This window comes from Protopterus annectens, chromosome 9.part0 (genome assembly GCF_019279795.1).
Source record: "Protopterus annectens isolate FY-2018-M chromosome 9.part0, PAN1.0, whole genome shotgun sequence".
Lineage (NCBI taxonomy): Eukaryota > Metazoa > Chordata > Ceratodontiformes > Protopteridae > Protopterus > Protopterus annectens.
This window is the reverse complement of record NC_056743.1, coordinates 1,565,819,249-1,565,841,547: the sequence shown is the minus strand read 5'-3', so window position 1 is coordinate 1,565,841,547 and position 22,299 is coordinate 1,565,819,249. Positions and strand designations below refer to the sequence as shown.

The 22,299-nt window shown below is 41.5% G+C and overlaps 1 protein-coding gene across 3 annotated transcripts in view; it reads right to left on the bottom strand.

Annotated features, from left to right (window-relative positions):
* Positions 1-22,299, bottom strand: part of LOC122812185 (cAMP-dependent protein kinase catalytic subunit alpha) — a 1,510,797-nt gene that overhangs the window by 925,087 nt on the left and 563,411 nt on the right. Inside the window, exon 1 of one of the 3 annotated variants that reach the window (XM_044084508.1) lies at positions 5,061-5,810. The exons of the other annotated variants lie outside the window; for them this stretch is intronic. Coding sequence (XP_043940443.1) covers positions 5,061-5,076 — 16 coding nt within the window. The 5' untranslated portion in view covers positions 5,077-5,810. Of the gene's footprint in view, positions 1-5,060; positions 5,811-22,299 lie in introns of those variants that run through there. 3 annotated transcript variants of the gene reach the window in all.

Genomic DNA, 22,299 nt, shown 5'->3' with positions numbered 1-22,299 from the left:
TTTTCTAACACAAGAAACACCTTGTCTTTTGTGATTTTCAAAATATGCTTAATGGACTGGCCCCAAGCAGCAAAGTCTTTGCTCAATCAAAACTTTTCTGAAATCTAATCACCAGCCCCAGACAGCAGACCTCTCTACCTTGCTTCAACTGCTTTTGAGTCAGCTAATTCCTTATGTTTGCACTTCACAGAAGTTATGATGCTCCACCATCTCACTCGAACCTAAAGGTTAGCCCAGCTTCTTCACTATACTAAAAGCAGAACCACCATTTCTAATGTTCTACTTTATCCCACCCTTGCAAACCAAGGGATTTCCATTCTAAGTAATAAGTATGTTAGGTTTTGAGGATCAAGTAGTCTCATCTGGACACATTCTTTTATACATCAGACTAAAAGAGGGCACCCCAATAGTGATTTACTTCAATGCCTTCAATTCTGAATTTTCTTTTAAGAGAATATAAAGCATTATATTACCAAGGTGAATAGACCCCCCCCCTTTCAGATCCTTACAGAACCTGGGGCTAACATCTGCTACCTTTAAAACGACTCTGTCCAGATCTTAAACAATCAATTTTTCCTATGTAGAGAGAGCACTTTGTGCCCCCTGTCCAGTATCAAGGGATAGCAAATTTCAGATTGACAACTCTTTGACTTCACTCTTCTTGGATGCTTTCATTCCAGAACAAAGTCTATTTGGCTACAAATAAATCAGCAGTTTCACATTCTAGATAAGCAAAACTCTTCCTTATCCTCTCCCAGACTTTTCACAAATGTCATAGTGGACAGCAGAAGAATGGATCCAAATGTACCAGACCACACTTAAAAAAGAACATTATAATACAGGAAACCAGAAGTCCAATGCCACAATAAAAATCTAAGCAAAGAATGAAATATCCATTTGGGAGTTCAAATGCTCACCCACACTTCTGAATGAAATGAAATCTTCATAAAATACTGATAAGAGCCTTCATTCCTGTATTTAGGATGCAGCTTCATAGGAACAAATTAAGACGACATACATTCACTTAAAAAAAAAAACACACATGTGATCATGAAACTATTAATGAAACACTAATTTAAAAGGGAATACAATAAAACTGTGGAAGTAAAACTCATATGTAAACAACTTACATGTAATAACTTGCATATAAGTTAAAAAAGCAAACACTTTGTACACGATTACACTAAAACCAGTTAAATCAAACAGCCATGAAGAACATGCTAAGTACATAAAACGGGCACACCCATTTAACCGTGATGACTACTATTTAGAACTGCAAGGGCTAGAACGTCAATACCAATCATCACTTAGTCCTGGGAACTTTAAATCCTTAAATCTGATTTGCCACACTAATTCTCTCTCCTCCTTGTGCATGTCAGTGGCATGACTTTTTTTATCCACTGACACTCCTTCCAAGAAGAGAAATTTGAAATCAATTACGTCTTGTAAAGGTTGTTGAGTTAAATGCCAACCAGGAACATTTTAAGTGCTGTGTGAATATCCTGCTTACATGTCTGAACTGCTCCTGAAGCTGAATCTCCACCACATAAGATCCAGTTATTCTACACGAGCGACCTTTTGCCAGACCAGCAGTTGCTGTCAAACCATGGATAAAATCATAACAGGAGTTTACCCAAAATGAAGCAGGGGAACTACTACTGTTAAATATAGAACAATGTGGATATCACCTTCTGAATTTTGGAGCATTTAGATAACAGCAGCACTTAATGGACTGATAGTGCAAGCTTACCCTGACCTCGCTAAGGCATTCAACAGTACTCCAAGTAAGAGAACTGTTGACAAATTAGAAGTATCAGATATCACTCAATATGTAATTCAATGGATAAAACCTCTTTTAAGCAAAAGGACAAAAGCTAAGGTGGAGTTACCAATGGTGCCCCACAAAGTCCTATACTGGAGCTGCCCCTTTTGGATATTCTCAAATATAAAAGTGTATAATGGACTATGGGGACCCAAATATGTTAGACTGTAAACAGGGTAATACTTGAAAAACTGGTCTGCAAAAATTCATGCGGCAGAGAAACAATTCCACTTTTACTGTCAGTCAATTTAACATTAAAAGACTTTGCAAAAATAATTATGATTACAAAAGAAATGATCAAGTCATTAAAAAATACACAGACTTTAAAGAAACAATGTTAAACAATTTAAGCTTCAGCCAGTGTCCATCTACCAAACCCAGAAAAGCATTTTCTGGAACCCATTTAATTCTAACCAGCATCTCCAGTCTCTGAAAGGAGAGCACTGTATTACTTTTACCTCACTGGTATGACCCTTTGCTGAATACAACACTGTGCTCTGAAGTCACTGCACAAGTTAATTGAAGGAACATAAAACGTACAATGATTTTTTGATAGAAAACAAAATTGGACGGTTGGATAAAAAGAAGCTATGTACTTATCATAATATTCCATCTGTGCTGCCCATTTTCATTCTTCCTCAACCCGTGGGTCCGGTTCCAATCCTCAGAACAGACTCCGTCACTACCATACTTTGAGTTAACCAAAAATCTCTCGAGCTTATCCCTTACGCATAATACACCTATCCCAGTTACCTCAGATCAAGTTTGCTGATAGAAGGAAATTAGTGGTAAGACATTCATTGAGACTATATCTGGAACCACAATTCTACACCAATGATAATAATCCGTTAGTCACCCATTCCTTTATAAACCCAAGGGCATGGGGGTTGAAGGCAGGGAAGTTAAGAATGGAAATGGACAACACAGATGGAATGTTATGGAAGGACATATACATACACTCCTTCACACACAACAAGCACTTGTACGAGTAATTCACCCAAACCACATCTTTGTTAAGTTAGTGACAACTGAAGCCACACAGAAAATTTGTGCAGACTCCACAGCTGACAAATGAATTGGAGAACTTACTTCAAAAATATTATCTTTGAGAAGTAGAAAATATTAACATGGGGTTATGGCAATGAAGCTTCATAAAGAACTGTAGGTTGAATGCTTTACAACTGTCCTTTGTGATTTGCTATCACCCATTCCACTTCTTAATTTGAAATTGTTAAAGAACTAAACAGTAATGCATACATTTTAGGGGGGTCATTTATCAGTCATGACCCTGCCTCAAAATTCCAATATTAGTTTTCAATTTGTCTAGCTCTCCTCATCACTGTCTCAATCTGAGCAGTCCCCTCCTTCTACATGCACAACTGATTGGCAGGCCTGCTCACGATTGTTCAGTCATACCCTTGTCAGCAGTTGTTGGCAAAGTCATTCCAGCTTAAGTAAATGAAGGGCTGGAGACAGTGTTATGAGCCATATAACAAGATTTGTAGTTTTTGTGACAGATTAATTCCTAGCCCAGTCTCCTGATTAACCTTTCATACACGACAACAGAGGGGGCTGGTGAAAGGAATCTACAAAGCAGAAAAAGGCAAAGGTAGAAGTAGTTTAGGCTACAGTGAAGGTGGCAGTGCTCTTTGCATGATCTGGGAGAGTGGATCAACATGATTAACATAAGACACTTACCACTACATCAATAAAGGCAGACTATTTAAGCCAGAGAACATGTTTACTACATGGGAAGACAGAAAAACGTAGCGCTTATTACACAGTAAGATTAGCAAACTAAAAGAAGAAACTGCAATCAGGAGTAGTCATACTTGAATGGAATGCAGTTGTTTCAAAATTCAGAATTACATTTATGCCTCAACTGTGTAAATGTTTAACTTGCTTTTATGTACATAACCCAAATGTCATGTGAAGAAGAAAGATGTGTAATTTTACAGTGACATGAAGTAGATGAAAAGCCAGTCTTAAATACTTACTTGAGGTCTACAGCTGTAAAGTGACTAGCATAACTGGGTCATCACTACTGACAAGTCAGTGGAAACAACCTGTCTTGCTAGCATGACAAGGCTGCTCAACTGACTGAATAGCTGTCATAACAACTTTGTTTCTCACTCGTTTTTATTGAAAAATTTAACAAAACATTACTACAGAAGAGAAATATTGAAAAACAAATATACATAAGAACAATGACAAACAACTAAAATAACTATTTACAATGGTGTCTACTATACAAGAAGGCTTTTCAAACCATCATAGCATCTTGACAGACTACAGTACAACAGCAGAGGTGGTCTACAGGTATAGACACTTCTTCTAGAAGCTGCAATGTGTGATAACATTACAGCAACCTACTCCATCTCCCCATCTAACCAGGTTGTGGAGCCTTGTGTTCAGTGTACATTTAAACGATTATAAGCCATTAATAGATGAAAAGTCTTCCACATCCTCACAGAAAAAAAATCACAAGCCAGTGCCACTTCCCCTCCCTAACTAGCACAGAACTCATGCCAATGCAAAAAAAAAAAAAATGCCTCGCCTTTTCTACTGGTCTGCTTACTCTGTTTAAATTTTGCAATTCAATGCACAAACTATAGCCTGAAAAGTGAAATCTTCTCCATTGCTCTGCAATGTTACTGGAGTAAGATTTTACAGGTGGAAGAATCAAAATTTTTTTAAAACATGCAAACAGCTGTTTTATACTTAAGACAAAAGCACACTGGGGCACCCATGCAAAACACACATACACAGTTCTCTGAAAATTGATGTGTAGACAGAAAGCAAAGGTCTTTTAGACTACAGCTTTTCCATTTTACTCGAGAAAAATGGACTGCTTTAGACAGCACAGATATACAAAGAAATGAGGTTCCAGAAAACAGCAGCAGATCACAAGCATTTGTCTTACTTATTCTGTGTTTTAAGTACTTGCTAGTATTTTAATTTCCTGGGCTGTGGCTGAAAAGGATCATTTGTGGCTCAGCCAACAACCCAAGTTAACAAACAAAATGTTAAACGGGAATGACAGTGCTAGCAAAACACAATGAGAGAGCTCACTTTGTCAAGGTCGCAGTAAACAAAAAACGTAAATACTGGTAGGACTCAACCTAAAATTACCAGGAAAACTTTTGTTCATCTGCTTACAGTGGATGGGGCATCACTGCTCCCAATCCCTTCAAAATAGAGAAACTGTTTACAAAACAAACCTAGTTTTGTTTCTTACCATTCATGCTTGCCATATCCAGTGATCTCTAATAAGCCAGGGAAAAAAGTACGGCTTTCACAATACTTCTAGTTCAGGGAGGCCAAAAGTGCTGGAAAGGCGAGTCTGCCCCAGTTAGCATAAAAGTAAACAGCATTAAATGCTGTCCTCACAGACTGATCCCTGCATCTACTGTTAGTAGTAGGGAGACTGGCAAATCATGCTGCATGCAGACTCTTATCAATGCAAGTCACTGCAGCAAGTTAACACCATCTTCTTAACACAGCTCGGAGGGCGATCATGTTTTTCAGTTATTTGTATTTTGGCTTTTTTAAACTTTCAAGCTTATCTCTTTACTCAGACGCTGGAAGCTATTATTTTTTCATGTAATTTCCCAGAGGAAACAATGGAGGTCATATGCCACTGTCGATATTTCCAAAGCCTTTAGACATGTAAGAATATCACCATTAAGAAGTTAAGGGCACGTCTAATTTCTTGCAAGCCAGACATTCAAAAAAACAAACAAATAAATACATTTCCCAACAAAGGTGTGTGGCCTGCTAGAGCAGATGAAGTAAAAGCACTTTCAACTGTTAACCCCAGTCCTCTCTACGTCAAAAGTCTTATGTTTAGACTTGTCCATCTGTGATATCAAACTTTTAGCATTCAGTTAATGAGATTAAGGTAGCAGCTATGAGACACTCATAACAGTTATAAAAAAGATAAAAAAAAGTATAAAAATCAGACGAAACTCCAGCTGTAGTCTGAGCTGGGACGTAACACTCCACCCAACTTCCAGCATGAATTTGTTGCAACTCACTTAACTTAGGCAGGACTGCACCAAGTCATGTGACTGGGCTGTCCAAGAATGACAAAAGTCTAGCAGGCAATGTTGGTCATTCACATGGTAACACTGATAGTTACTATATATATTGTTACTGTTGTTAACCCCAGAGGGCAAAATAAACAGTGATGAGAAGAAAGTAAAACTCCATTTTAATGATGCAGGAAGGACAAGAATCAAAGTAACAATGCTAAAACAACATTTCCGGAAAATATAATGAAATAAACACTGAATTCTTAATGCCTTGACTCTGCCTGTCCATCAGAAAGCAAACAAACTGCAGGACCTGGAATGTTAAGCTTTCCAGCCACCACTTAGCACAACATGGAAAAGAAAATCATGAGCTGAAACAAAATTCTTCACTAACCTAAAATGTGCACCCAAATGAAAAGCAACACTGGCTAACAAATTAACAGTAGAACTGTATTAGTAATATACAACATATTACTGTATTAATCAATCTAAAACAAAATATTTGGTAAGATTCATGTTCTTGTGTGTGTGCTGAATGTCATCATTAAAGAAAATCCAAATCCCTTGATTTTCTCTTATTTACAAAGCTGGTTGAATATTTTTATTCTCTTTGTGGAGTATTAAGCTGTAGTACTGAAGCAGCAGCCTTAGTTCATGTGGAAATCGAAAAAGGATCTGGGTCATTTTCTTTCCCGAAGTCTGCCACTAAGCAGAATGCATGTCAGAACTGTGACGGTTTGTCTTATTTTCAGGTCAGCACCATGATCTTGAACTTCTGATAATCTCTAACTTCTGTTTCATCTGCTTCTCCACGTACAAAACATGAAACTTCTACTAACAAGACAACAATAAATAAACAGATCAAAGTCTGCCCCAAATAGTTAAACATTTGCTATGCCAATAACGATTTTGTCCTGGCAACAGAAGGATTTTTACAAAAACTAATGATTTGTCCAAATAGTCAGGGTTCAAGCTCTCTAGAGCATTTACTTTACTTACATTTCAATAATTTTAGTTTCTTTATTACTCTATAACAAGTTGCATTAAATAATATACACATTCATATACATACATATTATAAACATATATATATATATATATATATATATATATATATATATATATATATATATGTATATACACACAACCACACACACACACACGCGTGTGTATGCAAGGGAGCGTGTACTGCAAACATTTATGCTCTGTAGCTTTACTTTCTTTTTGCTCTGTTACCTAAATAGCAGTGCTTAGAGTAATTCCCTTTTCAAATAAAATACCTACTTACCTCCCTCAGTATAATCTTGCACCTGTTACAGTTTCCAATCACATAATCACTGGCAGTTTATTAAAAAAAAAGGCAGACTTCAAAAAGTTAAGAAAGGTAAAGATGCAAATCATATTCAGATTTATTTGGCTCCTAATGCCTCAGTCATCTAAAGCAGACCAATGCTCATGGCACATCACTGACAAATGGGCACTGGTGTTTATCACATCACTGGTTAAGAACCTCAAAGAGGTAGTGATATTGCCCAAGTATAGGGACTGGCAGGATTACAGTAAAGTGCATTATCACAGTAACACTGCATTGGGGCATCTTGTGAATTAAGTACCGCACTGCGTTTTACTGTAGTTAGTTTTCTGGGCCTTTTTTGGTGTTCTTAAATAAAAAGCTTCAAACTTACTGGAATCACAGCTCACATAAATTTAGCGTTTCCTTCAATGAGGTCATATTAAGCACAGATCCACAAGATTCAATGGAGGCACAGCAAATGTCTATTACAGTTTATGTATGAATCTTATGTTTCCCTGTGGTGATGTCACTGAGATTAAAAATCACAGTTAAGCCTCAGCAGCATCAACATCATGAAGATATTTTCACCAAGGATATCTGGTGAAACCATTGGTGACTGAAAATATTCACCAAAGGGAAGAAAAGCCTAACCAGCCATGCACCACAAACAGTGGTGCAACAAGTAAGTCAAGCAAGGTGACAACACAGTTTAAACATGCATACACACAGGCTCTGGAACCATTTAAGTGAAAAGGTGTGTGTGTGTGGGGTTAGAGTACCATGAAATTTTTAGTGATACATGGACTTGGGGTGAAGGAGGCACATGGTAGAAATGTACCTTTTATAATCACATAGCACAAAACAGTGTGACGTACTCATTCTACCTTCTATGCAGTTTAAAGTGATGGCTTGTCTCAATACACTTCCAAGAGGAAGAAGTCTCATGTGGTCCAAAAACATGAATAAAGTTTTTGCTCATTAAAATGGCATGTACTATTTATTGTATTGTTCAGCCACACAACCAAAGTAAATTCAGCTACAGTTATTTGCAACTTGATCACCCTTAACAAGGCACGTTGTTGCCATGCTTAAACTGAATTGGTTTCACAAACTGACGGCAGAAACTATATCACTCCACAACATTAAGGATAAAATGGAATGAAAATGGCAAGAGAGAGAAAGGAAGTATCATGCATATCGAGACTTAAAATATACTCGATCATTCACTTCTCCTAAAATGAAAATGAAGTGAATACAGGACTTCAAAAAATACATTTCTCCACTGTAACGGCAATAAGACTTGCATACCCCCCAAGAGACTGCACTATAAATCCATAGCTCACAGGCAGAACCCACAGTGTGAAAGTAGCCGACTCCAAGTCAGACTGCCGACCAGTCATGAGTGGAATCCCACAGGGTTCGGTATCTACTTCTCTGAAGTCCAGGCCAACACGAAGGGACTCCGGTTGACAAAGTTCACAGATGATTGCAAGTTGGGTGCTATTATTAACTTCCCAAGTGATGTTGACATACTATAGAAAGGCCTCACTGAGACCAAAGACTGGTGTCAAAACCATGGCCTTAAGCTCAATACCAAAAAATGCGTCATCATTCCCTTTGGAAAAAACCCGGCTCCCACGAATTACCACATTGATGGTAGTCCACAGAACACAGAAGGCGTTATAAGAGATCTGGAAACACAGGTTGACAGGATTCTCTCTTTTGACCACCACATTGCCACTGTGGTCAGAAAGTCCTTCTATGTGGCACATCTCATTACTAAGGGTTTTGCATCCAGGAAGAAAGAGGTCATTGTCTCCCTCTACTCTTCCCTCATTAGGCCAATTATTGAGTACAATGCCCCATTTGGCATGTACCTCACTAAACACCTGCAACAACTGGAGAGGGCACAAAAGTACCTCACAAAGAAGATCCCGGGCCTTAAACATTTGTCCTATATGGACAGACTAAAAAAACTCCAACTATTCTCTGTCTCATATCGCCTACTTACAGGCGAACTCCTTACAAAGCCATGTCTGACCCAGCTCTGTACGAAATGCTACATCTAAAGAAATGCCAATCCCTCTGTACCACACACTCCAGAGACCTCACCCTGATTACCACAATCAACAGAACATGCTGGAGGGGCAGGTTCATAACCCAGAGACTGCCCATGCTATGGAATAGACTTCCCATACATGTCAAGCAGAGCACCTCACTGGCCCTCTTCAAGAGAAATCTTGATAAGTAGATGGGAAATAGAAAATTCACCCCAGGGATCACTCCAGTGGCTTTACTCGACAGAGGCACTGGGAACTAAGGTTGGGTGGCATAATGCCAGTGTAATCCTATGGGCTAGGCTTGTAAAGGCTCCAGGGCCATTAGCCTAGTACACACCTATGAACCTATATAGCATTGGAGCCTGTGTGACAAAGGGACTGCAAGCCCAGCTATCTGGAGTTTTGTAAATAATTATATGTCATTTATGAATACTAACATAATTTATATAGAAGTGTAACAAAAGGGAAATACTACCAGCACAGTTGTCTGGAATTTTGTATTCAGTCATACGTCACTTGTGAATATCAACATGTTCATATGCTTAAGTTACAAATGTATTAGAACTGTATTTCATGTAAGATGGTTTGTACAAATGTGTGCTGAAGAGATGTGTTGTAAAGTAATCAGCTTAGAGATGTGTCCATAGTGTACCTTACTGGAAGAGAACAGAAATGTACAGAAACTATTGTAAACGTGTAAATGCATATATTTTAAGAGTAGAAAGTGGAACATAGGTTAACCTGCAAAACTTCAGAAAAATAGTTAAAATTACATTATTTTATACCGGAGCCATAAAAGATGGTTTCAATGCAGCAAGGAGACAGGATGTCTAAAACTAGGGAGCCTTCTGCATTGTCTTGTGTTTTATGGTTTTATGTCTTCCAGCAGCTACAAACATCTGAAGGCTATGTATTTTCACATGGAGATGCTAAATGCTGGCAGTTTCTAGCAAAGGGGGTTTAGCTTGGGAACTAAATCAGATGACAAGAAGTGATGTCATCCTGCAAGCTAACCTAGCAGTAACATTTGAGATATTAATTTAAGAACTCTCCGAGAGAGACAGAGCATTTTGTATTTGTCTTTGACCTGACAAGATCAGCTAGAAGATCCATTCGCCACACTTGCCTTGCTATAATAGTAAGTTTCTGGGGTACAGTAATAAGAGAGGACCAAGTTGCTGCCTCTAGAACATTTGGAGTCTACCTCATTTTAGAAAGCCATTGAAAAAGCTAACGGCCTTGTTGAATGAACTATAGCCATGTTCTGAAGTGGATTACTGTTGAACTATAGCCATGTTCTGAAGTGGATTACTGTGGTGAGTAACAAAAATTAAAGCACGAGATAACCACCTTGAAATACTTATTCACAGGTTGTCCTTTGTCTCCTATGAAGGAAAGAAGAAACAACTGTTCAGCTTTACTGAAAGGTCAAGTTTTGTCAAGGTAGCATTCTCAGTTGCCTGTGTACACCTACAGCGCGAGGAATTCTTGGAAATTAGACCTGGAAATTAATGGGCTGGTTTAAAGTAAACGACATGGCTTTAGGCTTAAATGCAGGATTTTGTTTTCAAAGAAATCCTGACACTAAGAAAAATGAGTTAGTTTGACTCAGCATAAGTACTTGTATCTCAGTCTCTTAGCAGATGTCAGAGCAATAAGCAAAACTGTGTTAAGAAACTCAAATCTGCCTTGTGAGCTGGTTCAAATGGATAAAGTTTTTCAGGCACAAAACTAAGATCTCAAGAGCGAGCCATCTGGTCCATAGGCGGGAAAGTACTTAAAACCCCTTTCAAAAACAGTTTAACTTGTGCATTGCTTGGAAGAGGAGGATCTAGGGACACACACGCAGAAATGCCTGACAACGACAGAAGAGTCTGACAAGCCACTGGACAGTACTCGCATAAATAATAAAAAACTGGAGGCAGCTGGGCCTGAAAATGATCATGGTTCTTTGTGTGGCACCAACTAGAAAATTTCTTCCACCTGCACATATATATGTTTTCTAGATGCAAGCTTGTTAGTCTCTTAATACTTGCTGCACATGCTCAACAAAAACGGGTATCAAACTTCTATCATCCAAGCAGTTACTTGAAGAGTTTCCTTATTGAGTGTATCAAACTCCCTCTGTCTTGTGTGTGTGTGTGAGAGGCAATCTTGTCTGTATGAAAGCTTGTGGTAACAACCCTCGGCCAGACTGAAAAGAAGGGAAAGCACTGCTGCCTTGGCAGAAAGGAGTCAGCACAACATTGTTAGTAGACGCCTTCAGGATATTTAGAAGAACCATGGTAAGCTGTAGAAAGGCATATATAGGAATGGGAATACATCTGTCTTCCATGCCTGACTGCAAGGAATCCTGGAGCAGAAGTTCTTTAATTGTCTTTTCTGAGAAGAATTAAACAGATTTACTTGTGTTGTCCTCCACAGCTGGCTCAATTCTTGGAAGACCTCTAGGATGAGGTTTCCATCCAGGCTTGGAGGGGGCGGTCTATCACGGTCCTGCTGAGCTTGTCTGTAAGTAAGGTTTTGCTCTGATGGAATACATGAAGTTTGAACAGACAGACTGATCTGAAATACATGTTCACAGGTGTGTACTACGTCAATGACCACAAAAGCCTTTTTAACCCTAGCCTTGCAACCCAAATTTCAAACATGTTCAGGTACCCTTGATAAGTGTAAGCAGGGGCCTGAGAGATGAAACATTTACAGGCTGCCTGTATCCATAATAGGCATAGGTGCCAAACCATAAATTTCCTGTTCCCTACCCAGTTGTCCAAGTTACACTTGAAATGATTTAGTGAGGAACTCTGCTTCACATGGATAGGGAACCATACCAGTCTCTTCAGCAGGTCCTTTTCATATCATAGGCAAGGTTTAAGTCTTTGGAATGGATAATTCTGGTGTTTCTTTTGTGGATATGCAGAAGGACCATCATGGCGGAGTCTGACAATGCCTTGTATGCCAAGCATAAATCTCCCCTCAACGGCCTGTAGGAAACCAAATACAGGGATAGGGCTTTGAGACAGTCTGTTTTTGTTTAGTGAGGAACCTCTGTGGACAGTGGATATTCCAACTGCTGGATGTGCCAGGTTAGGTATATACCAAAGGGGACTTGTATTCATGACAGCTCTGATGAATGCTGAACAGTGGAGCAATGACTTCCTGGGACCTAGACACCATACCTTTGTTTACAAGTTGCACAACATAGAATGACTTCCTCACTACTGTAGAAATGGGATGGTCAAAGGCTAGATTATGGCCCCCAGGTCCCTGAATAGTGGGTCGAGTCTTATGAGTGTGTTACCAATATGCTAATTAGTGAGGGTGGATGACTTCCCAAAGGACACTATTATACATTTCTTGGCATTTAGTTTTAGTCCATGGCTCTGATGCAAGTTATGTCTCTGCGTCAGCCCTTCCTGGAGAACATTTGCATCAATGGGGGATTCTGACTGCAGTGGTGCAGCGGTTGCATTGTTGCTTCACAGCAAGAGGTTCTCCAAGTTTGATTCTCGGCTGGATTACCTTCTGTGTGGTGTCTGCATGTCCTCCCTACATCACTGTGGGTTTTCTCCAGGTGCTCCAGTTTCCTCTCACGTTACAAAGACATGCATCTGGAGCGTATCTCCTTGGCCCGCCACTGAAAATTGGTTTCGCTCCAAGTTGGACTTTCCCAATAAACAAATGTTAAATAAATAAATTAAAAAAATAAATAAATAAATTGCAATCATCTGCAAATTTAGTCAGCTAGAGGCCTTTGACATTGGCCTTGATGTAACAGAAGCAAATGCCAAAACATAAGTGGTCCCAGGACCAATCCCTGAGTGACTCTGCTAGTGACTGGCCTCTCTATAGAAACAAACTCCCAAATTCTAACTTCCTGGGTCCTGTCTGTGAGCCAGATGGCTATCCAGAGAGACATAACGGTTTACACCCAGCTTCTTGAGTTTGTCAGCAATGCCCAAGTTGGGTAATATGTCAAATGCCTTATCAAGGTAGGCATGGTGAACTGTTTTGCCCTCATCCATTGCTTTGGAGACCCTCTCAAAGAAGTTCACCAGGTTGAGTAGGCATGACCTGCCCCTGATGAAACCAAATTGGGGTGGATTCACTGTTTGGAGGTATTCTCTCTCATTATCGATCATTTCCATGACAAATTATTCCCATGGCTTTACATACGAGACTGATGAAACTTATGGGTCTATAGTTACCAGGTCCTGTGGATGGCCCACCTTTGTGCAGAAGGATGATGGTTGCTGTTCACTACTTATGATCCACGAAGCCTGATTGGAAGCTACAGTTAAATAACAATTTCACACGGCCCGATAGGTCATGTTTCATGCTATTTAGAAGGCATCATGGGATGTTATCTGGTCCCATCAATGCAGTGTTCTTAGCCTTAGAGAGAGCATCAAGGATGTCTTCCCTAGTGATAACAGGGGGACTTTTATTTGATGGTATTTCCTGAGGGGAGGTTGTTTCAGAGAAAGGGATAAAGTTAGAGTTGAATTAGTCTGCCAGTAGGTTTGCTTTATCTTCTGGTTCGGTACAGCTGGCGCCATTTCAATGAGCTCTGCACATGACAGTGTATTGCCTTTGACATCACAAACATACTTAATGATTGCCTTGTGGTTGTCCTTGGCCTGGGAAGCCAAATCTACCTCAAATTTGGCTTTGCTAAATTTTATTTGTCCTATGAGTTGTTTGCTTATTTTGAGGAAAGTGCTTTTATCCTGCTGGGTGCTACACCTCCTAATTTTTGATTTTATTTGCTCTGTTATATAGATTCCACCAGGGTGGCTTTTTTTTTTTTTTTAGTTAGTTTTGTACTACTTCCTGGTGGGTACAGCTGCCTCTATGCAGCTATTAACACGATTGTACAGGGTTTCTGTGAACAATTCCACATAGTTAACAGTATTCTCAGGGGTTACGGGGGCTTGAAATTTTGCAAGGTTTTCACTTAATAGCAGGTAGTCAGTCAGAGCATTTTCTGAACATTCCAGGGTTAGTTGGGGTTCTAGGTTTTACTTTTCCTTCAAAAGGAGACTTGTTTTGTGGCCTGACTATCAGAAAATGCATTATTCTAGAGGGTATGCAGCACTCTCCCATATTAGTGAGGACCAGATCCAATATGTTTGCACTGGTGTGTACTGAAAATCTGGCCCACGGAGTTTTGCCTTTACAAAATCCAGGAATCTCTACGCCTGCACGTTTGATGTCGTACAAGACTCCCAGTTAATTAAAGTCACCTATGAATATAGTATTGGGTTGGACGATCAGGGTTTCCAATAAGCTTTAATACAAGTCATGGGTTTCCTGGTCAGAATGGCAACTACAGCTTTCAAGGAAGTGGTATGGGATTTTACCTATGGTGATTTGAATGTGGAGTAGTTCAAGTGCATTGTCCTGTTTGACTAGCCTTGAAGTATACTTATTTTTGATGTAAATCGAGACACCTCCACATTTTGTCCTCGTCTGTGTAGTAGCTGGTCTAAATGTGTGGAAAGCATTATAGCCTTGCATTGCCGGTGTGCTTGTCGCAGCTTTAAACCATGTCTCAATGACAGCACAGGCATCAGCATTCTCTAGGGTGGGGAGAACTTATAGGGAGCAGAGGTTCTTGTTCAGATTCCTAGCATTGAGCAGTAACACCTTTAGATTTTCTTGGTTTTGATTTGCTATGTCGGAAGTACTTTCATTTTGACAATGCCTAAAAAAGGCATGATGGGGGAGGACAATGTTTTAGCCAATATTCTAAAGCCTAGAGGGAAGAGGTACAGACTGTCTCTAACACAGCAGCATCTTCCTTCCAGGCTATCACAGAATGCCTGTACAGAGGAGTAGGATCTGGTACCCCCCCCCCCCAGTTTATGTACCACATCACTGTGGGCAGTCTGTGTATATTTGCAGAGGTCCTTGGGACCAGAGATGTTTCAAAGCCTTAAAAGCACTAATGACTGCCAGCACCTCTCTAACATTTAGTGTTTTTGTATGACCACCGAGTCCTAGGAATGTGATGATAGGTAGTCTTTAGGTCCAGCTTTGCTATGAAACTTGATGACGAATCTAAATATAAAAGATTTTGAAGTTAAAATACCTTGAACTTTGGAATCTTGGGAAACAATTACAACAGGAAGATCCAGCAATGGCCTCCATGATATTTCTGGTTTGGGAATTGAAAATATAACTTTGAATAAAAGCCTTTGCCTAGGAGATTGAGAAGCACTGGTTCTTCAATTCCCTGAGACAGCATGCTGTACAGAATGTGATAACGAGAAATTTGGTATCTTGGGCAGGGTGCAATCCCTTGACAAGGAGGAATGGATTCACATTTCCAGGAATAACCCTGTTGGATTACAGTCAGAACCCAAACAACTGAGACTATCTATCTCTACAAGGTAAGATGAAGTCTCAGGTACATAGAGATATCACCAGAGTACGAGGGAGGGGAACCTGAACAGGCTGATAATAATACTGACAGAAGGGGAACAGTCCTTGACATTTTCTTTTTTTGAGATTCCTTTACATTTTTTAACACCAAACAGTTGGCTCTTTGTTGCTTAAATTGTTTATTTGAAAAGGAGGCTAATGAGGAGGAAAAAGTACTACTTGACTAAAAAAAAGAAGGGTTGGAAAATCTAAGCCACTCCTTTGTGGCAGGTCACCCCTTTCATCACACTTCTTAAACTACCTCAGCTGCAGAAGGGTGTGATCAAAAACAAAGGGGTGATTAAAAACTCAAATATAACATCATCAGGAAAGATTACGAAGCCAAGCTAGTCTCCTCAAAACTGATCCAGATGCAGACGCCCTAGAGGAAGAGTCAGCTGCAGCACAAACACATTTTATGGTATGCTTTGTAATCAATTTAATGACTTCTTTACCATATAAGGAACATTAATGGTTAACTTCAGCATATTCTCAAAAGACAAATGCAACCACTAACATATGAGCTTAGTTTAAAATTCTAAAAGTTTTAAGGATTAAAATAATAGATTTTCTTCCAACTTACCCATCTTTGACAGTTGGAACACGATTAGCATTATTAGCCTGTTTAAGGCAGTAGCAGATTTGGTTCAAGTAATGATTGTTGGATGTACTTTAGGACATTAAACAGGTACTTGAGAGGCTGTGGCACCTTATATAACCTGTCATAACTCTTGGGGACTGAAGGATGCCCATCAGGGTGGCTTGATGTGGTGAGAAAAAAAATTATCTAAAACAGGCAATAAGGGAGGGGATGGGTGCAGCTTCAGGCATCAGTATCTGTAACAAATCAGAACACATTTTCTGTGACATCTTAATTTCATTCTGATCCCACTGAAACAACTCCTTCATGCAAGATAAAATGTCAGTGAAGGAAATTTCTTCAACAGTGAATTCTGTAGCAATATTGTCCCCTCAGGAGTGTCCTTAGCTCAACTGGTGCTCTAGGCAAAAAGGCTCCAGGGTGCCCCCACCCACCACCTGGTGCCCCCATCCTGGTCTACCTACACCAAACAAATACTGGTAAAGTGCTCCTGCTAAAGAGGTGCCCTAGGCAGCTGCCTAGTTTGCCTATGCCTAAGGCCGGCTATGACTGTCCTCAGAATCAAAAAGCCTGAACTGAGAAGAAACTCCTGATATACACCCATCCCCTGCATTGACTGCACTTCTGAATGGAAAACCCTGTCAGAATGAGAAGATGAGAAGGAAATCCACTGTTCTTGCTCATATATATCAACCTGTTGAGAAAAAAGGAAATTAATTCCTTGGCAAATCCCAGTAAATCTGCCCTGTCCACCAAAACAGACAAGTGGGTGGAAGTTTTTCTCACTAAATACATTCCCCCTTAATGTCCGGCTCTAAGGCACACTGGACCGAGAATCCAAACTCCTAACATGCCAAGTGAAGACCCTTCACCTGTTCCTTCCCCAATGACTAAGTCTCTTCCCCTTGCCCACCAAAGGCACACCTACAGCCACAAAGGACATGGCTGTCCCCAGTGTTTGATGACTTGGAAGACTACACCATGAAGAGCAAGAGAACAATAGATATGTCTGAGAAAAAAACTACTGACCATGGCAGAGTAACCCATTTGCATCTGAGGCAAACTAGAAACTGGGGAGACAGACTGCTGCTTAATCAGTAATACAGGCAAGCGGTCTGAAAAGTAGATGGTGAAGCCCAAAAGAATTGATTTGGAGAATGGTAGACAAGTGGTTCTGAGGTAAGTAAACCACTGAAAGTCCCACACAAGTACAGAACTTCAATAAACTAAACGTTCTGTACTCACCATAATGATAGATCCATGTTGTCCATCTCCATCTGGTTCACCTTTGGGACATCAGATCACACTTGGATTACACCCCGCCCAATTCTAAAGTCTTTAGCTCATTTGCCTCTACATCCTTTACTCACAAGTCCCTGCCCTAGAAGAGAAATCATAATAAGAAAACATATAATTCTGAAAATATATCTTCCAAAATGTGGACTATGACAACCAACGAGAAAGTGGGACTTCAGAAGGTGGGCAAAAAACCTCCAATGTCCAGTCATCTCAGGAGGACAGACTCACCAAGTCAACAAGAAGGTGGAGGGCAGAAGGGCTGGAAGGCTGAACCAAACGGAGACAGACAACATGGATCTATCAATATGATGAGTGCAGAACTTTCATATTGGATGTTGTCTGCTCTGTCTGGCTTCAACCTGTTGGACAGAGTCTCCAGCCACAAACATTCCTCAGGAGCAATGAAGGAAGGATATTCTGCAACACCGAAGGAAACCCTGGATCTGGACTGAATATCCTGTGTATAATGAGACACAAAGGTGTTGTGACAAATACCATCCATTGATACTCTAGAAAGAAAAGCTGTAGAAGTAATCACAGCTCTTGTTGAATGACCCATCTGAGTTGTTGCACTTCATTTGTCTTCAACCTGTGGGTACTCGGATCCAACTCACCCGCATTTCCAGCATCTGATCAAGCTTCAAGCTCCTCCCCTACCCATAATGCCCCTGTCTCCCTCCTCCCTTCAGATCGAGTTTGCTGTCCACCATAGCATCCCAACCTGACCCAAAACCTTGTCCCATGACAAGGGTCTCCATAAGCAAGAAGAGGAGAACAAAAGCATACTCACGTGGTGACTATTTCTCTTCTGGCCAGACCACCACACAGCCTACATAAGGCAGGGGGAAGGAGGGAGGGATGGTTGAAGAAAAATGAAGAGCAACAACTCAGATGGAACGTTATGGTGAGTACATAAAACGTCTTTATCGGAAGTTGTCTTCATTTACTCTTCAACCTGTGGGACAGAGTCCCCAGCTACTAAACACCTGGTAGACCCTCCTGGAAGGATATTCCACAGCACAGCAGGGCCAAAAAGATGCTCTGTTCCTGGACAGAATGTCCAACTTGTAATGAGAGATGAAAGTATGTGAAGAAGCCCAAGTAGCTGCAGAGCAAATATCATCTAGAGACACTCTGGACCAAAAGGCAGCTGAAGAAGCCATAGATCTAGTGAAGTGCGTCTTCACGTGCCCTAGTGGGAATAAACCTCTAGCCGAACACTCCAGATTAGTACACTGGGAAATCCAAAAAACAATGCTGACCTTAGACACTGGCTTCCCTAAAAAGGGCTTAGAACTGGAAATAGAGTTGGTCCGACTTACGAAAGGATTTAGTCCGATACAGGTAAAAATGTAACTGTCTATGCACATCCAACAAGTTCAGTTTGTACTCTCCCTTATTCTGAAAACTTGGGAAGAAAACTGGAAGATTAATCATCTGATTAATGTTGAATTCTGGAGACACTTTAGGAAGAAAGGATGGATTAGTATGCAAGGACACCCTGTCCTTGTGAAATATCAAATAAGGAGGGTTGACAAGACAATGCTTGAAGCTCCGAAACCCTTTTGGAGGATGTAAAAGCAACAGAGAAAGCTATCTTCCAGGACAGGAATTGTAGATCCACTGAGCCAGAAGGCTTAAGTGGGGGGGAGACTAAAGCTTTCAGAACTAGAGTGAGATCCCAAGGAGGCACTGGGTCCTTAATGGATGGCCAAAGTAAAAAGGTGCCTTTCAAAAAGGCTTTACAAAGCTTAGAAGAAGCCAGAGAAGCCATATTGTCACCTACATGAAAGTTAGGTGTAGCTGCCAATTGGACCTTGGCCGTAGAAGAACTGGCACCTTGATGAAAAATACTAGCGAAAAATTCTAAAACTGCAGTGAAGGGATCTAGGTCATGCTGAGATGCCCAAATTGAAAAACATTTTCACTTGCTGGAATAAACTTTCCTGGTAGAAGATTTATGAGCTGCAACCAAAATCTTTTTGACTGGTGAAGATAACCCAGGAGTCCTGACTATCATGGGAAGTGGAGCAGCCAAGCAATGAGCTTCAGACTGACCAGGTCTGGGTGGAGAATCACTGAAGGATGAGATATGAAATCTGGAATCGGATCTAACGTCCAGGGTGGACACACAACATGAGACCACAGAGAGAGGAACCAGACTTGGCGAGGCCGGAATGGGGCAATGAGGATGAGAGCGCTCCCCAGCCTGCGGGCTTTCTGAAGAAATTTTGGTATTAGCAGCAGAGGAGGATAAGCATACAGAAGACTGGAGGGCTAAACATGAACCAGAGCATCTCTGGGGTCTTCCCCCTGAGGGGGATTCAGAGTGAAAAACTTGCTGCACTTCGCACTGGAAGGAGAGGCGAAGAGATCGCAGCAAGCCTGCCCCACTTAAGAATGATCTGTTTCGCTACTGAAGGATTCAAAGACCACTTGTAAGGCCTCAGGATAGACCTGCTGAGCCTGTCGGCTAGAATGTTGGACTTCCCAAGAATGTGCATTACCACAAGAAAACAGCCGGTGGAGATCGCCCACTGCCACACTCTCATGGCTTCGCGACACAGGAGATAAGTCCTGGTTCCCCGCTGCTTGTTGATGTTACCAGACCACCGACATTGTCTGTCTAGACAGCAATCATCCCTAAGGGAAGATGGGCATGGAGAGCACCACCCTCATCTTCAGGAAGTTGATATGCAATCGAGTCTCATAGGGAACCATGTGCCTTGGACTGTCCTTCCCAAGCAGTGCCACCCCACCCTAGTAGGAAGGGATCCATGGTCACTGTGGCTAAAGGGGTAGGCAGAAGAAAGGCACAACACTGGAGAAGATCCAGGGAATGAATCCACCACAAAAGAGAGTCCCTGCACAGCCGAGATACTCTAATAGTGTGAGACAACAGAAGACATAGCAAAGACCATTCAACCGCAAGAGTCCATTGACATACCCGCATATGCAACCGGGGTATGGGCAAGAGAGTGATTGTGGCTGCCATGGACCCTAACACCCATAATACCAATTCTGCCATTGGCGACTGGGCTTAAAGTATACAGAGGACATGTAGTTTCAGAGACTGAATTCTCTCTGAGGTCAGAAAGACATTGGTCTGAATAGTGTCCAGCCGGGCTCCAATGAAATCTAAAACTTGAACTGGATCCAGTAATGATTGTTGAGATTGATGGTTATGCCCAACTGGTGGGATACGTGAAACACTGAATCCTTCGCTTGGCAGAGTTGATGCCTGGAATGGGTAAGCAAGGAGCCTATCATCCAGGTACAGGAAGACCTGGAATACCTGTAGTCTCAGGTGAGCTGCTACCACTGCCACCACTGGCGAACACCCTGGGGGCTGTGGTGATCTAAAGGGGAGCGCTCTGAAATGGTAATGACTGGCCCCAGCCAAAAGCGGAGAAACCTCCGAGTGTCTGTCCATTTTGATGTGGTACTATGCATTCTGAAGGTGGACAGATCACATCCAATTGTTCTCCTGCAGAAAGGGCAGGATAGACTGAAGAGTGACATTCCGGAATTTTGTCTTAGCAACTGACAGATTTAAGACCGAGAGATCCACAAATAGGTCTCAAGTTCCCAATCTTCTTTGACACCAAAAAGCATCTGGAACAAATGCAGTGTCTGGTCTGGGGGACGGGTTGGATGACTTGTTTTTCTAACAGCTTACAATTTTCAGTGCTGCTTCCTCCCTTTGCATGGGTGGAACATCTGGGAGGTGTTTGGGCGGGAGAGGTTGTTGACTGAAATGGATTAAATAGCCTCCAGATAAGATTTGCAACAGTCAACGATCGTCCGTGACAGACTGCCAGGCAGTTGTGTGTAGCGAGAGGTGTCCCCATCTGCCTCCACAGCCAGGCAACCTTTCTGGGTTGCTGTACGGTTTGTCCAAGAAAGGCTCTTGAGACCCTTGATTCCTCGGACCCCTTCTGCTTCAGGTGGCGGCGTCTATAGAATCCCCCTCTGCCTCTGGTGGAAGGCCCCCTACTGATCCCTTGAAAAGTTTTGTTGAGGGGTCGAAAAGTGGAACCCGATGGCAGACAGAGTCTTCCTGTCTTTTTCACTCTGGACTAGAGTGTCACGTACCGTCTTTCCAAAAAGGGGGGAACCATCATATGGGGCATTAGTATAAGACTCCTTAAAGGGCTCAGAGAATGCACAAAGCTGGAGCCAGACATAACGCCTGTTCCAGCAGCTCTAGCGGCACCCTCAGTAGTATGAGAGAGGAGACACATAGAGGTGTTGGCAATAGATGAGAGGGTAGCCATTCGAGAGGCGAAAATTTCTTTGTCCTCCGCCAACATGGACCCAGGGGTAGACTCAGTTATCTCCTTGACCAGGTCTTGCTGGAGTCTAATCACATGTGCCAAGTAGTTCAGAGCATGCACTGAAAACGTTGCTGAAGCATACATCCTGGACTCATGGTCTGGTGGATGAACAGTGGAGCTTCTCCTGTGCGAGTTCCTTCTTAGTGGCCGCTACCGCCACCACAGCATCAACAGGGGATCCTTTGGTCCAGTAATTCCTATTGGACGGCGCACTGAGCATCTTGTCCAGGCGTTTGGGGACTTGCTCCACCATGTCCGGCTCCTTCCACGCCAGAGATGCAATTAGGTCCACCAGTGGGGATTTGCGGGAGGGGACAGTCAGGAAGTAGAGGTTTCTGCGCCAAATGCCTCCAGGAACACAGATTCATCTGGGTTAGGTTTCTGGGCAGACCACCCCTCCTTGCTGCTGAAGAATTTCCATGAGGT